We start from the raw sequence: 13,993 nt of genomic DNA, 5'->3' as shown, positions 1-13,993 counted from the left end.
TATTTTCCCTGCCTTAGGATTGGTTTAAACAGATGAATTGTTGTGGTTGGAATTACAAGGATAATTCCTTTGCCGTTTGAAAAGGTTTTGATATAAGGTAATGTGAAAACTAAACTTACCTCAATATAATGCTAGTATACTTCCATGAAAAGTCGGATTCAAATTCCAACAGTCTATTCAAATTCCAACAGTCTCAACTAGAATAGCTGCTTAGTAGAATCAGTGATCATCCAGTAAAAGTTTCTAGTTTTCTTTGATATAAATATATAAATATATATATATATATATATATATATATATATATATATTTATATAAAGGGATTAATAATACAAATAAATCAAAGATAGACTTTATATTCATACCAACTGGGGCTTTTTATGGAAACCGCTCAGTTCCACATATCTCACCCAAGCATTGCATCGTGCTTTCGATCTTTTATATTCTGCTTAACAGACGAAACAAGCATAAATCTATTTAACAAACTATAGATGAAACACTATTATTATTACAGCGAAGAGCAGTTCAAAATTATCGCCATCATATCATTGTTCGGTATCATGAGCTAATAGCCAGCTCACCAAGACAACGTACTACCAGAACCAGACCACATTTGCAGAAGAAAGTATGCTTATGGAGGGAGAATTAATTTCTTGTTACTATGAAAAGACCTGTATATAACACCACCATATCTGTATGAAGACTGACAAACGCCTATGGCTTCAGCAGATGGACGTTTACCGCCTCAAGCTCTCCACAATGTAGTCTGCGTAAAGATTCCTACAAAATGGAAGCATTTATAAACTTTTAATCACAATCATAATTGCCTCGTCAAAAAGCTACATGAAGTCATAACTGCAACCACAAAGATGAGAGGGGCCTAGAAAATTGTAGTAGAGAACCACCACCCTTGTGAATCTTTTGGAAAGATTTCTCGGAGTAATCAAACAACCACAAAACAATGAAAATTAAATCGCAACAAAACGTACAAATCAAATTTACATGGAAATTCTCTTTAATGGCCGGATATAAAAAAGCCATGCGAGAACAAGTTTTTACTATATCAATCAAAGTATATAACCAAAGACTTCTCTCTAACTTCGAAGAACACGCACCTTTAATGGTTTCTTTTTATTTTCTCTCCTTGCTTTGTCTCTCGCCAATTCTCTTTCTAAATATTTTTTCTTGGTTACTGCCCCCACAAGCAGTGTATTCTCCACTTGCTAAAAATTTTCAAATATTATTTTGTTATACTTCTATTTTATGTAGATGATATATTGATTGTTGATCGTGATGTAGAGAAGATTAAATGTCTCTAAAAGTTAAACTGGGTAAATCCTATGTTGTGAAGGACTTGGGACCAACAAAATAAATTCTTGTGATTGGAAAAATAGAAAGTTGTGGCTATCCCAAGAACGATACACTGAAAAAGTGTTTGACAAATTCAACAATGGTAAGTCAACCAGTGTATTCTCGACTAGCAGGCCATTTCAACTTGAGTTCCAAGCAATGTCCACGTGAAAATGACAGAATAAAAAATTGGAAAATACATTATGCCTATGCAATTGACAGGTTAACGTATGACATGGTGTGTACAGAACCAAGGATTGCACATGCATTTGGAGTGGTGAATCGATTTCTCTTAAATCCAAAAAAGGAACATTGGATTGCAGGTGAAGTGAATTTTTATGCATTTGGAGTGGTGAATCGATTTCTCTTAAATCCAAAAAAGGAACATTGGATTGCAGGTGAAGTGAATTTTTATGCATTTGGAGTGGTGAATCGATTTCTCTTAAATCCAAAAAAGGAACATTGGATTGCAGGTGAAGTGAATTTTTAGATATCTGTTGCGGGTATATATGTAAGAAGAGAAGCTTCACACTTTGTACTAGCTTTTGGAATAGAGAGACTCAATAGTATTTTGTGAAGGCCCAACAAGTAGTATTAGATTCCTAGGTTAAGAATAATTTCATCTCAAGCAAGGTATCAATCCATGTGATTCCATCTCCAACTTACGTAAAAATCTCATCCTTGAAGGCCTACTTAAGGGGAGGCTTTGAATGCCATAGTCCCCGCAAGACATGAACTCAAATTGAGGAGAGGTTTGACAAATTTACTCTCCAATTGGCTTTGTTGAAGGGAGATTGTTAAGTTTGTTATGAATGGTGATTTATTGTGTGATTAGAGGAGAATTGTTAAGAATCCTACACTAGTTGGACATTAAGTTCGGTGAGAAAACTTCACTCTTTGAGCTAGCTTATAGGGTGAGAAAAAACTAATAATACTTTGCGAAAGCCCAACAAAATAGATTATAATTTTACAATTGTTCGATGTGTGCATATAAAACCTCTTTCGAGGATAGTATTATGTATATGAAGAAACCTTTGTCAAACATAAATTATAAAACTTAAGTAATCCATGAAAAAAGCATTTATTGAGATGGTATGCGAAGTCTACGGCTCAGGCTCAAAGAATTATTACTTACATGGAATGCTGAATTACGTCAAAAGCAGTAGTTGCTGGAAGAAATTCATCAACTGCAACTTCCTTATTCTCATTTTTCTTGTCTGAATAGTTTATTAAGGGAAATAAGAGAATGAATCTCACTTCAATATTATCGTAGAAACAAATAGAATATCATACTCAAAATTTATGCTTGTATAATATGTGAAATAAGTTCTTGCTAAGATATAAAGGTATCAAGGGAAGGATACAATCTTCAAAGAAGCAGCGGATCTCAGCCAATCGATGAGGTGGAAGATCCTTGATATCATTGTAATGCCTGTACTCTGGATCATCGGCACACACAGCAATTATCTTGTCATCTTTCTCACCCTGCATTCATCAAAACAATGTTTCTTCATAACATGTATACAAAAGGGAAGAATCACTTTTGAATGCATCGAATATATACCTGGTCAATCATAGGCATCACACCAATGGCTTTAGCACGAAGAAAGCATCCTGGAAGAACTGGTTCCTGTAAAAATTTTCAAATGCTGAATACATTGTCTCAAAAGCCCTTAGGACATCCATGTCAGGATACACTAACAATGTAGTTAATTGTCAGGTCATCACACTATTCTACCATCCAGGCTGTTAACCCATGTTCCCCTAGCCCTCAGAAGCATTCAAACTGAAGGGTAATTGAGAGCCGAGGGACATCTAAATTACCCACTGGAATTCATGGGAATAACTCTTTTAAAATTTCAGTTTGCACTAGAAATTCAACTATTTTTTTAGAGATTTGGGCCTTTGAAAAAGAGTTCTTCTAAGCCTACATTACTGATTCATGAGCATATATGAAACAATAATGATCATGTGGCTTACCTGCATAATGATCAGCACATCCAAGGGATCATTGTCTTCACAAAGGGTACGAGGAATAAAACCATAGTTGTGGGGATAAACAACTGAGGAGTAAAGCACACGATCAACCTGAACAATTGCTACTGATTAGTAACCTATCCAGATATACAAAAAGCATAAATAAAAATTGGCACAGCACAAATGATACCTTGATCAGGCCAGTTTTCTTGTCAAGTTCGTATTTCACCTTGCTCCCTTTGCTTATTTCAATCACCTGCATACATCAGTCAAGTTTTCATTGCAACAGTACAAGTGAGAATGCCAAATGTCCAAGCATCAAAAAGAAGATTTAGTAACATTTCCTATATTTATTAAATTAAACAAACACCAGCTTTGTTCTGTTCTCTTACATGGACAATAATAATGATTAATCATGATATTCATGAGAAAAATCAAATAGCACGAGAAGAATAAAAATATAGAGGGAGAGAAAATTTGCATAGCTGACAACCAGCTATGTTAGAAAGCACATCATGTTATATCACTCATACGTGAAGAACAAAGAAGTCTTCATATTTCAGTAATGAATGCAAGTCCTATACCTCCTTATAAAAAAAGGCATTAAAAAAATATACAAAGAGGTCCTTCATAGCAACATAAGCCCTTCTAGCATTACAATGTAATAATAATAGTAGTAGTTATAATATTAAAGAATGTTAGGTTGGCAGTGCTGAAGTGCCTCCGTTAAGTACTGGGGTTCAGTGGGCTTCCTCTAGGATTATGACTACTAGCAGTAAAAAGTTTGCATGCAGAAATTTATATAAATGAACACACATGCCATTCCATGGACTACAAGCCAAATGATAACTGAAGTTCAGTATCCTTACACAGTTGAAAATTTTTGGAGCTCCAGGACCTGAGTTTAAATGACAAAAGAATAATAAAATAAGGTATCATGTTTACTCAATAATATAAAATAAAAATACTTAAAAAAAATATCACATACCTATCTCAAGATCATGCCAAGGGTGTGCAGCCACAGACCTTCTAGTCATTGAAGAGAGAATCCTTTCATTCAGAGGAGGATGTGGTAAAGGTTGAGAGATTGGAGTCTTGGTTGGAGTTTCAATTGGAGGGCCCATATCTGCCATGTCAAACTAAGATGACACAAATTAGTACACAATTATGTCTAGTGAAAACAGGGAATAAGCCTATCAGCATATCTATTTTACATCGTCTTAATCCCATATAATCCTAAATATTTATAGCAACCACGGCACCATGACTACTTAAGATATTTATAATAAGTTCTAAAATACACGTCTATAACATGTATTTAACTACCATAAGTAAGAATCGTCAATAAAAGATATTCGAGGATGCAAGAGCAAACTCGTATCAAATTTCACAATATCTAATGTTGTAGAAGTGCATTTAGTCAACTCTATACCAAGGAGAAGCGACGAAAAATGAAATTACGAAATTGTTAACGTTTCAAAACTCTGTTCCCTAAAATTCATTTAAAAAAAAAAAAAGGATTCTGAGTTGTATCATATGTTTTTCTGGGCTCGTTTGGCTAAAATTCTTACTATATTCCTGCTCAAAAGCTAATGACTCATCTTAGACGTCGAGGTCAACAAAGTTCGGAGAAATGTTGAAACGTATTGATTGATTTATAACCAAATTCTTTCGGTTACAGAATGTTATCCCGTGAAAAAATGTACACACGTATGAAAAACCATAAATCTAGAAAGAAAGACTCAGATCGAGCAACTCTTAACCCGCGCTAAATGCAAAAATGCAATATATATATAAAAAATAGACAGATTTGATTTTCTCTTTTTGAACGAAAAACTACGGTGACAATGAAAAATCGAACAAAAATTCCAATAAATCGAAATAATAATGTTCAAGCACATCTTTGAGCACGAACTTTTATAACAAAAAAAAATCGTGTCAGCTTGCGTTAAGCATACAGTAAGTGTAAACATAACGCGTGTATTCAACGTGAAGAGCATAATCAGATACAGAAACAGAAACAAAACATAGAAAGTGACGATCAATGACCAGAAGTAACAACATGAATTTGTATGATACCTTTCGCAACTGAAGTTTTGAATTCTAAACGAACAAGGGGCTTCAAGAAAGCAAAGGAAAGCACAGATCTGAAGAAGAGACGGGGATAAGAAAGGGAGAGAGGAAATAAGAGACAAAAACAGTAATGGCGAAGATAAAGTCTCCAATAGGGCGCTTAAGTGGCGCTTAAGTAGAGGAAAGCAAAGCACTGGTAGTGGTTCCCGCTCTGTTTTCTATGCCTTTTAAAGGCAACCAGAAAATAGTAATAATAATAATAATAATAATTAATCAGATTAAAAAAATAAAACAATGCAATGAAAGAAATTTCTTACATTTCCTTACTGTGGAAAAGAAAGCGTCTAGAAATGGAACCCCGCGCAGTGTGCGAAACGAATGTGTCTTGGGTACAGCTGTCAATCGGAGTTGCTAACGGTCGTGCAGTTTCTTAACAAGTCTTTAAACTTTAAAGTGTAGTGGAGAATTAGAAATGATAGTGTGGCTGCGGGAGCACATTTATTTACCATGTCATATGCTAAAACTCTATATCTGTGAATTGTAGTTGGCAATCCGCCGCCCAACCGGATTCTTGGTCTGCTCTTGATAGGAAGGAGATTTTCTGATAAGGACGGAGCATAAGAATTATTAAAAGGCTGACGGACTATTTCATCTTAATGCGAAATGAAAACAACTATCAGAGGTTTCAAATGGCCATTTCGTCTTCATCTTTTGCTATCATTCTAATTAAAGCACAAAATTATTAATAAACAAGATATCTCCATCTTTCTCTAGTTTGTTGGGTTATCAAAAAACAGGTTACATTAATGTGACTGCATGATGGTCATATGATGGTGTATATGCGGTGGCAATCAACTAAGTTCTGTTGACCATGATTAGAGAGCGTGTGGTGTCCAGACTCCAGCGGTGAAAGCGAAGAGGTGGCGGTGAAGCATTCTGAATTTTCAACGAGCAAAATTTTCTTTATCTTTCTCCCGATAGCTGCGTAAGAGCATCGCAGGAATGCCTATCCATTACTCAACCATCTTCCGTTGACTCATATTAACCTACCAGTCTTGTATCATTCTTATTTATTTCTCTTTTGCCCAATCAGCATTATAAAAATTATGATGATAATATTATTCAATATATAATCCATAAAAGGCTTTTCTTTAAAATAATCAAATTATATATTGACTATTGTACCCCGACAACAGCAGAAGATTACGGCAACAATATCCAAGAAAATTGCAAATTTCACGGAAAGAAAGGATTGACGGCATTGCGAATTTTCTTTTTGCTTTTCGCTTTTCGCTTTTTGCTTTCTTCTTTTCGTTGTTTAATATGCTTGACGGTGAGAGGAGGAAATCAAATTTAAAGTTGGAATAATATATATATTTGACAAAGAAGACCCAAACAAAATATCCCTAAGATTTGTGTTAAAAAAAATTATAATATGATATAACATATGTAGTTTCAATAAATTGATATAAAAATATCATGAACAAATAAAGCCAAACATTTCGTATTTTATTAAAGTCGACAGCAACTATTAACTTAAAATAATATAATAAAAAATAATTTTGTAAAGCTTATTTGTGAGTCCATCCCCAAAAAAAAAAAAAAAAAAATTATTGTGGAGATGTAGTGCCTATAGTCCGCCAACTAAAAAGATTATATTATATTAAGCCAAATTGATGAATGATTAGGACTTTTAAAAATATATATTTAAATTTAAACATTCATCATATTTATAAAATTTTAATTTATTTGAAATAAAATTCCCCAATTAGCCGATAAAAAAATATTATATTATATTACATTGATCATATTTAATACAAACCAACGTAATAGATGTTCAAAGTAATTGAATCATGTATTGTATATAAAAATTGAGCAATATTATGTGTAAACATTATTGGTACATAATTTAGATACATATATGATGTGTTATCATATGATTGAATATTATTTTATTTTTAATTTAAAATCATTCAATTATATAATGATATATTACTTATATACTCAAATTATATATAAAAAATATATATGTATAGTTTTATTATTTATAATATCTTACTAATTCAATATATTTAAAAATATGTATAATTTTTTAGTAATGTCGTATCATATCATACCATAAAATTAACATCCATCTTCCTTTAAGTTCAAAACATTACATTTATGACTCCAAAAATTCATTATCTCTTTCTAACGACCGTTCTTCTTGATAATTCAACCCAAGACATAGTTAACTACACAAACAACACCTTCTCTCTCTCTTCGGAAGTTTTCTGATTTAGAAACCACCAAAAATCTGATCTAAATGAGAAATAAGTTAAAGATGATATCTTTATTAGATTCATTTTCATCTTTGGATGAAAACATTCTTTGTTAGGAGACAACCTGAAAAAGGGAAGAGAGAGAGAAGCTAGTTGGTGATAGTTTTAGAAAATAGAGGGAGAAAATAAAGAAACCTTAGAGAGAAACAAATACCATTAATTGGTTTTATTAATTTTAATTATCTATAAATGGGTATTTAAGTTTTTAATAGCTAACGGATACTAATTTAAGAATACAATGAACTTGGGTGGGAATAAGTCCTTCAGGCTTGGATTTTTTCACATTTTCCATCCTTTTATTATGCAATGGTAAATAATGAAACTCCATTTGTATCATTTAGGCCCAATTGGGTTTTGGGCTGACATGCTTGAATAATATATCAATATAATTTGTATAAAGCTAAAGTATTGCTCCTTCAATATATATATATATATATATATGTTGATTTTTATCATATTTATATTTGAACCATGTGGGTTATTTATTTAAATCTATCAAAATATTTATTGAACACGTGTTTTTTAAATTTCTATTTGACCAACGTTTCAATGGAAATATGATTCTAATTGTATCTTACCTGCCAAATGACTATGTACCATACCTTACAAATATAATAAAATTATATATTTTCAACATTTTTTGAAGAGCTCTTTTGACTTTTTGCACTTGTTTATGTAACAAATGATTTGTTTATCTTTTGGCGAATCTTGGGTCAACTTAAGAAGAGATGATCGGAAAAGAGAGATAGATGGGAAGGGCTAATCGTCGATCAGAATGGAGGTAGCCGAAGAAGGGAAGAAAATCTTAGGAGGGAAAATTGTCATTTTTTAAATTAAAAAAACAAAATATGATAATTTTTTAATTTTTTAAATATTTTTAACTAAATAACAATTTTATTCTTAATTATAATAATAAATTTTAATAGATAAATAAATATTTAACTTTTTAAAAATTAATATATGAGAATTTGTCATTCCACTCGACCGTTGATGAGAAATAGTCCTTTAGCCTTTTTCAAGAGGTGCTTTGACTTTTTTCATTTGTCTATGTAGCAAAATTAACTAAAAAAATGGAATCATATATGAAAAATTAGTTTTTTCTTTTTAACTTTAAATGATTAAAATATATGACTTCATTGAACTTGGGTAGGAAATAGTCATTTAGCTTATCTTAACCCTTAAAAATAGTTTTTAATGGTTGTATAGTCGCTTATTGAATTTAATACTTTAACTGTTTAGTGTGATTAATTTGATTTCAAAAAAAAAAAAGTCTGTTTTAATTAAAAAAGGCTAAAGGATTTATTTCCACCTAAAGTATTATGTTTTTCTAAGTTTCTATCCCTTAAATTTAAAAATCTCATTTATCTATTTATGGATAGTTAAAGTTAACAAAACTCTACCCCTTTGAAATTTTATCTATTTTTCTTTCTATAAAGTCTAAAAACTAACCATTTGACCCCATGAACAAGTTTTAAAAAATAACATTTACCCCCTAAAGTTTAGTTTTCAAATTTCAATGCTATAGTCGACAACCTCTCTCTCATGATGCTTTATTTTCCTCCAGGTGATCTCTCTCCTTTCACCTGAACCTCCAGGTAACATTAGTTAAAACCGGGAAGACGAAGACGAGATCGCCTTCAAATGAAAGGAGAGAGATGGGCAAAGGGAGAAGAAGCGTTAAGAGGAAGAGACCATCGATGATAGCATTAGAGTTTGGAAACTAAACTCTAAAGGAAAAAATGTTATTTTTTAAAGCTTGATCTAAGAAAAAATGATTAAATTTTAAGATTTAAGAAAAGAAAAGAAAAGAAAATTTACGTTTATTTTTAATATTATTTATAAAATAATAATTTTATCTTTAAAATTAATATATTTAATTACTCAGATTGATAAATATGATTTTAAAAGTTATAAGAATAAAAACTCAATAAAACAACCTTCTTTGAAAGGAAATAAGTCCTTGTGACCATTAAAAATAAAAAATAAAAAAACTATTAAGATAGTTCGCTTTTCAAAGGGCTTTAAAAATCAACACCCCCTCGTGGCCGTTTCACATAACCCGGTTAGTGGATTGACGAATTGAACATCGGTCGTCCGATCAACACAGATCCATCTTACATAAATTATCCAACGGTTCGGAGGTGAATACCCTGCAACTTATTTCGTAGAAAAAAGCCCTCACCATTTAAATTTTTTCAACGGCCGACGAGTGCTGACGTATCAAAAACGCTTCCCTCGCTCGTTTCTCTCATCTCCTTCGTTCGTAATTTACTCTTCTCTCCTGATCCGGTATCTCTTTCGTCCTCTGTAATTCATCATTTTATAATATTTTTTCGAAAATTTTAAATTCAAGCTTTTTTAAATTCTTTATTTTCGTTGAGGCATTTCCGTTAGGGTTTTCAATTCATTCATATATTTATTTATTTTAGATTGTGAGAAATTTTTAACTTCCATGGCCGCTCCACCCGCTAGAGCCCGAGCTGATTACGATTACCTCATAAAGCTCCTCCTGATCGGCGATAGCGGTATGATTTCACATTTCTGCCCCTATGTAGTCGTTCGTTTCTTGTGTTCTGAAATGTGGTATACTATTTCTCAGAAATTGTGATGTTTTAGTTCTTAAAGTTTGACTTAGATCTGATATATTTTTTAAAAAATTTTAGATTTATAGGTTGAAAGATGTGTACGGTTAAATTAGATCTCGATTAATGCATTGTCGATAGGATTCAATTCAGCTTTAATTTGACGTAATGGCATTTGTTTGACCTAGTACATTATCATCTCGTTGCATAAGTCTTTTTCTTTTGTTGTATTTTTCTTCAAACTCTCTGTACTACTGGTTTACTCTTTGTTGCAGCTTTCAACTGCATTGATTGCAATTTAAAATTGATATTGTGAGCATTAAATGAATAATTTTAACTTTTACTTAAATGAATAATTTTAACTTTTACGTTTGTTTATTGGAAGTTTGGACATCGACTTGATTGTTTATCCTTTTTTTTGGGACTTGGCAGGTGTTGGTAAAAGTTGCATCCTTTTGCGTTTCTCTGATGGGTCCTTTACCACTAGTTTTATTACAACAATTGGGTAGGTTTTCTATGAAATAATGTACTTTTAATATTTATTGTACAGACTTCTTGTGATATCTCCTGGTTGTTTTTTCTTTGATAGAATTGACTTCAAGATAAGGACAATAGAGCTTGATGGCAAACGAATTAAACTGCAAATTTGGGATACTGCTGGTCAAGAACGCTTTCGAACAATCACAACAGGTTAGTGTTCTGAGATTTAAATGATAAAATGGGTTATGTTATATTTAATCATACCTTTTGTTCATCTTAGACACAAACTAGGTAATGACTTTCATTTTGCATATTCCTGGACAGTGTATTTTCTGAATGCAGTTCTAAAAGTTTCTATGCTAGTAGAAGAGAGTTCTAAGTTTAAATCGGTTAAATTTAATGAATAGGTTTATTTCTCTGTACATGCGTGAAATGACAAATTTGCTTGTTTCCATGTCTAATGAAACTGCATATCCTTTCTAATAGAAATTCCAGGTAGTGTTTGATACATATTACTAGACATTCATAATTTGAATTTCCTCAAAGAATATTAGACAAAGGGTTTAAACTTTCCTTGGTGTTACCTGTCATGAACTGGAACAGAAAGACTCGCTGTGTTATCTGGTTATAATGTCAAGTAATTTGAGTCTTTTACATCGGAAGGGTAATAGAATGATAAAATATAATGTTGAAAATATCTAGATTGGGCCAAGTCATTGGGTATATTTATCTTTTAATTAAAATATCGTGAACTGTTCTCACTTGCACTTGGGTAAACTTGTTGATACGGCTTGTTTTACGAGCATAATTGAATCCTTTTGCAGCTTCAATCTTAGTGGCATATTACCAATTTCTTTGTATATATTTTCATGGGTCTCTAGGTGTTGCCTTTTAAGGCTTTAATGTTTTCTATTTTAATGAATTGATATTGTTTTTAGTACATTCATTCTTAAAGTTAATGCATGGCCTGCAATTCAGAATTTTGATGTATATTTAAATCTGTTGCTTTCTGGAAACCCTTAATGATATTGGAGTTAGAATTTTCAATTGGATTGTAGGCCTTACATGCATAATTTTGTGTTTCTGCAGCTTACTATCGTGGAGCTATGGGAATTTTACTTGTCTACGATGTCACTGATGAATCATCTTTCAACAGTAATTGCTTCCTTCATTTAACTAACAGACGTTTAGATTTCTATGCTTAGGTTTGATTATTCTTCTTTTTTCATTGGATGTCTGGGTCCACCTGCTTGAGTTTCAATCAAAATTCTTACGTGGTAGTGGAACTCAGTATGATTTAAATATTACTTTTGCAGTGTGAAAATCTTCCTTTTCTTATCTGGAGATTCTCATTTATACATGGTGCTATTCCTTTTCTTTTTCTATTCCAGTTTCTGTAAACTGATTTCTTCTCATGGTAGACATTAGGAATTGGATCCGTAACATCGAACAACATGCTTCTGACAATGTTAACAAGATTCTAGTGGGCAACAAGGCGGACATGGATGAAAGCAAAAGGGTATGTACTCCCTCTCTCTGTTCCTGTTTCCACCCTTCTACCTCTTCCTGTGCATGTGTGTGGGTTAATCTCTATTGTGAAGCTAACAAGAAACAATTTTCTAGGCTGTCCCCACCTCAAAGGGTCAAGCTCTTGCTGATGAATATGGCATCAAGTTTTTTGAGACTGTATGTAATTTTCCTTGCTGATTCCAGAATTGGTCATGTAAAAAGTATATTTTTTGCTGAAGAAGGTGTCTTTATTACAGAGTGCGAAGACCAACTTGAATGTGGAGGAGGTTTTCTTTTCAATAGCTAGGGACATTAAGCAAAGGCTTGCTGATACTGACTCGAAGGCTGAGGTATGTTGATTTATTTTTTGATTTTATCATAAAGAAGAGAGTAAATTACATTTTCCCGCCCAAGGTTTGGGGAAACCACAAGTTCCCACCCACTGAATGCCTCATTTACAAATTTTCATCCAAAACCTAACTTTGTTGTAAGAAAAAGATCTTGAAATAGCAAGATCTCACCTCCTGAATCACATTCAAAGAGGTGTGATTATGGTGGGAATCGCATCAAGCCACTAGTATTGAGTGCTGGTATTTTCTCATCAGTATTGATTGCAACCTCTCCATTTGTGGCAATTCCGGCAGCGTCAAAATCATTTTCACTGACGTAGATGATGGCAATGATGACATCGACAGTTTGTGGTACAACATGAGACTATTATTGTGTTTTGGTAACACCGCCAAAATTTTAGAACTCTGTGAGAGGGATTAAAAATCCTTGTGATTGTTGATGAAGGAGAAAGTGTTGGTTGTTGTGGCGGTGGTGGTGCTGTTGTTGGTAGTGATGAAAATAGGGAGAGTGATGTGGTCGAGAGTTACAAAAAGTAGAAAACAGTGGGAGGGGTGGAGTGAAAGAATAAGGAAAGTAAAGTGAAGAAAACATTAATAAGATAAAATATTTAAATAATTAACAAAATTGGTGGGTTTTTTTTTTTTAAATTTTGGAAATAGAGATTATGTTAATACATTTCTAATGGTAGTTTTTCCTAACAGAGTTAAGAAGTGTTGAGGGATAATTTGTAATTCAGGTAATCAAAGAACGGGAATTTGTGCTTTCCCGGTGGGAAAACACATTTTACTCTAAAGAAAATATTAAACTTAGAAGGCTACCATTGTTGTTAGATATTTTGTAAACCACTGTGCTTCTGTTGGTTGTGGTGCTTCTTATAATTGTATCTTGCCATGTATTGATGATCCATTTTTTGGATTTTGCAGCCTCAGACCATCAAAATAAACCAAGCAGATAAAGCAGGTGGGGCTGCTGAAGCTCCTCAAAAATCAGCTTGCTGCGGTTCTTAAACAATCCTAATCTGGAATCTGTGCTGATGAGATGACAGGGGACAACTGATTTATTTACAAATATATCACACAACCACTACATTTCTGCATGTGAACAATAGATCGTCTGTGTTTTGGGTAAGTAATTATATTATATTAGTTCTCTTTTTCCTTTTTCTTGTGCTTGAAAAACAATGTTACTCTGCTTTGATTTCTTTATTTTTTTGAAATTGAGATGAAGCTTTCTTTTTCTCTGGTATGAATATTTATTATCTCAGCTGGTGATATTTGCTGGTTTTTTAAAACAATAAAAACTATGTACACTAAATTTTAAGTATCCAAACCCTAGAGGTTAGTTAGAATGGT

At 32.6% G+C, this 13,993-nt stretch overlaps 2 protein-coding genes across 6 annotated transcripts; one reads left to right on the top strand and one right to left on the bottom strand.

The window, feature by feature from the left end:
- Positions 1–334: 334 nt before the first annotated feature.
- On the bottom strand, positions 335–5,848 carry LOC123201406 (soluble inorganic pyrophosphatase 4-like). Of its 3 annotated transcripts, none has more exons than XM_044616898.1 (9): positions 5,716–5,848; positions 4,314–4,464; positions 4,195–4,223; positions 3,516–3,581; positions 3,329–3,436; positions 2,913–2,978; positions 2,713–2,833; positions 2,484–2,565; positions 335–778 (listed from the first exon to the last, which is right to left on the bottom strand). In XM_044616898.1, the coding sequence occupies exons 2-9, from the start codon at positions 4,456–4,458 to the stop codon at positions 736–738; spliced, it is 660 nt and encodes a 219-aa protein (XP_044472833.1). In that variant the 5' UTR covers positions 4,459–4,464; positions 5,716–5,848; the 3' UTR covers positions 335–735. The 3 variants fall into 3 exon arrangements, with proteins under 3 accessions (XP_044472833.1, XP_044472834.1, XP_044472832.1); XM_044616899.1 differs by lacking the exon at positions 5,716–5,848 and adding an exon at positions 5,405–5,592 and having other exon boundaries at positions 4,314–4,451; XM_044616897.1 differs by lacking the exon at positions 5,716–5,848 and adding an exon at positions 5,405–5,591.
- A 3,936-nt stretch (positions 5,849–9,784) lies between these two features.
- LOC123201426 (ras-related protein RABE1c) lies at positions 9,785–13,904 on the top strand. 3 transcript variants are annotated; one of them, XM_044616929.1, is made up of 9 exons: positions 9,785–9,982; positions 10,149–10,244; positions 10,734–10,806; positions 10,891–10,991; positions 11,871–11,936; positions 12,203–12,300; positions 12,405–12,467; positions 12,548–12,640; positions 13,565–13,904. In XM_044616929.1, exons 2-9 carry the CDS (start codon positions 10,172–10,174, stop codon positions 13,646–13,648), a joined length of 651 nt encoding a protein of 216 aa, XP_044472864.1. In that variant the 5' UTR covers positions 9,785–9,982; positions 10,149–10,171; the 3' UTR covers positions 13,649–13,904. The 3 variants fall into 3 exon arrangements, with proteins under 3 accessions (XP_044472864.1, XP_044472863.1, XP_044472862.1); XM_044616928.1 differs by having other exon boundaries at positions 9,785–10,026; XM_044616927.1 differs by having other exon boundaries at positions 9,786–10,008.
- The last annotated feature ends 89 nt before the right edge of the window (positions 13,905–13,993 follow it).

Source organism: Mangifera indica, chromosome 18, assembly GCF_011075055.1.
Source record: "Mangifera indica cultivar Alphonso chromosome 18, CATAS_Mindica_2.1, whole genome shotgun sequence".
Taxonomy (NCBI): Eukaryota; Viridiplantae; Streptophyta; class Magnoliopsida; order Sapindales; family Anacardiaceae; genus Mangifera; species Mangifera indica.
Note: the sequence above shows the minus strand (reverse complement) of the source record. Positions and strands in the feature narration are given on the sequence as shown.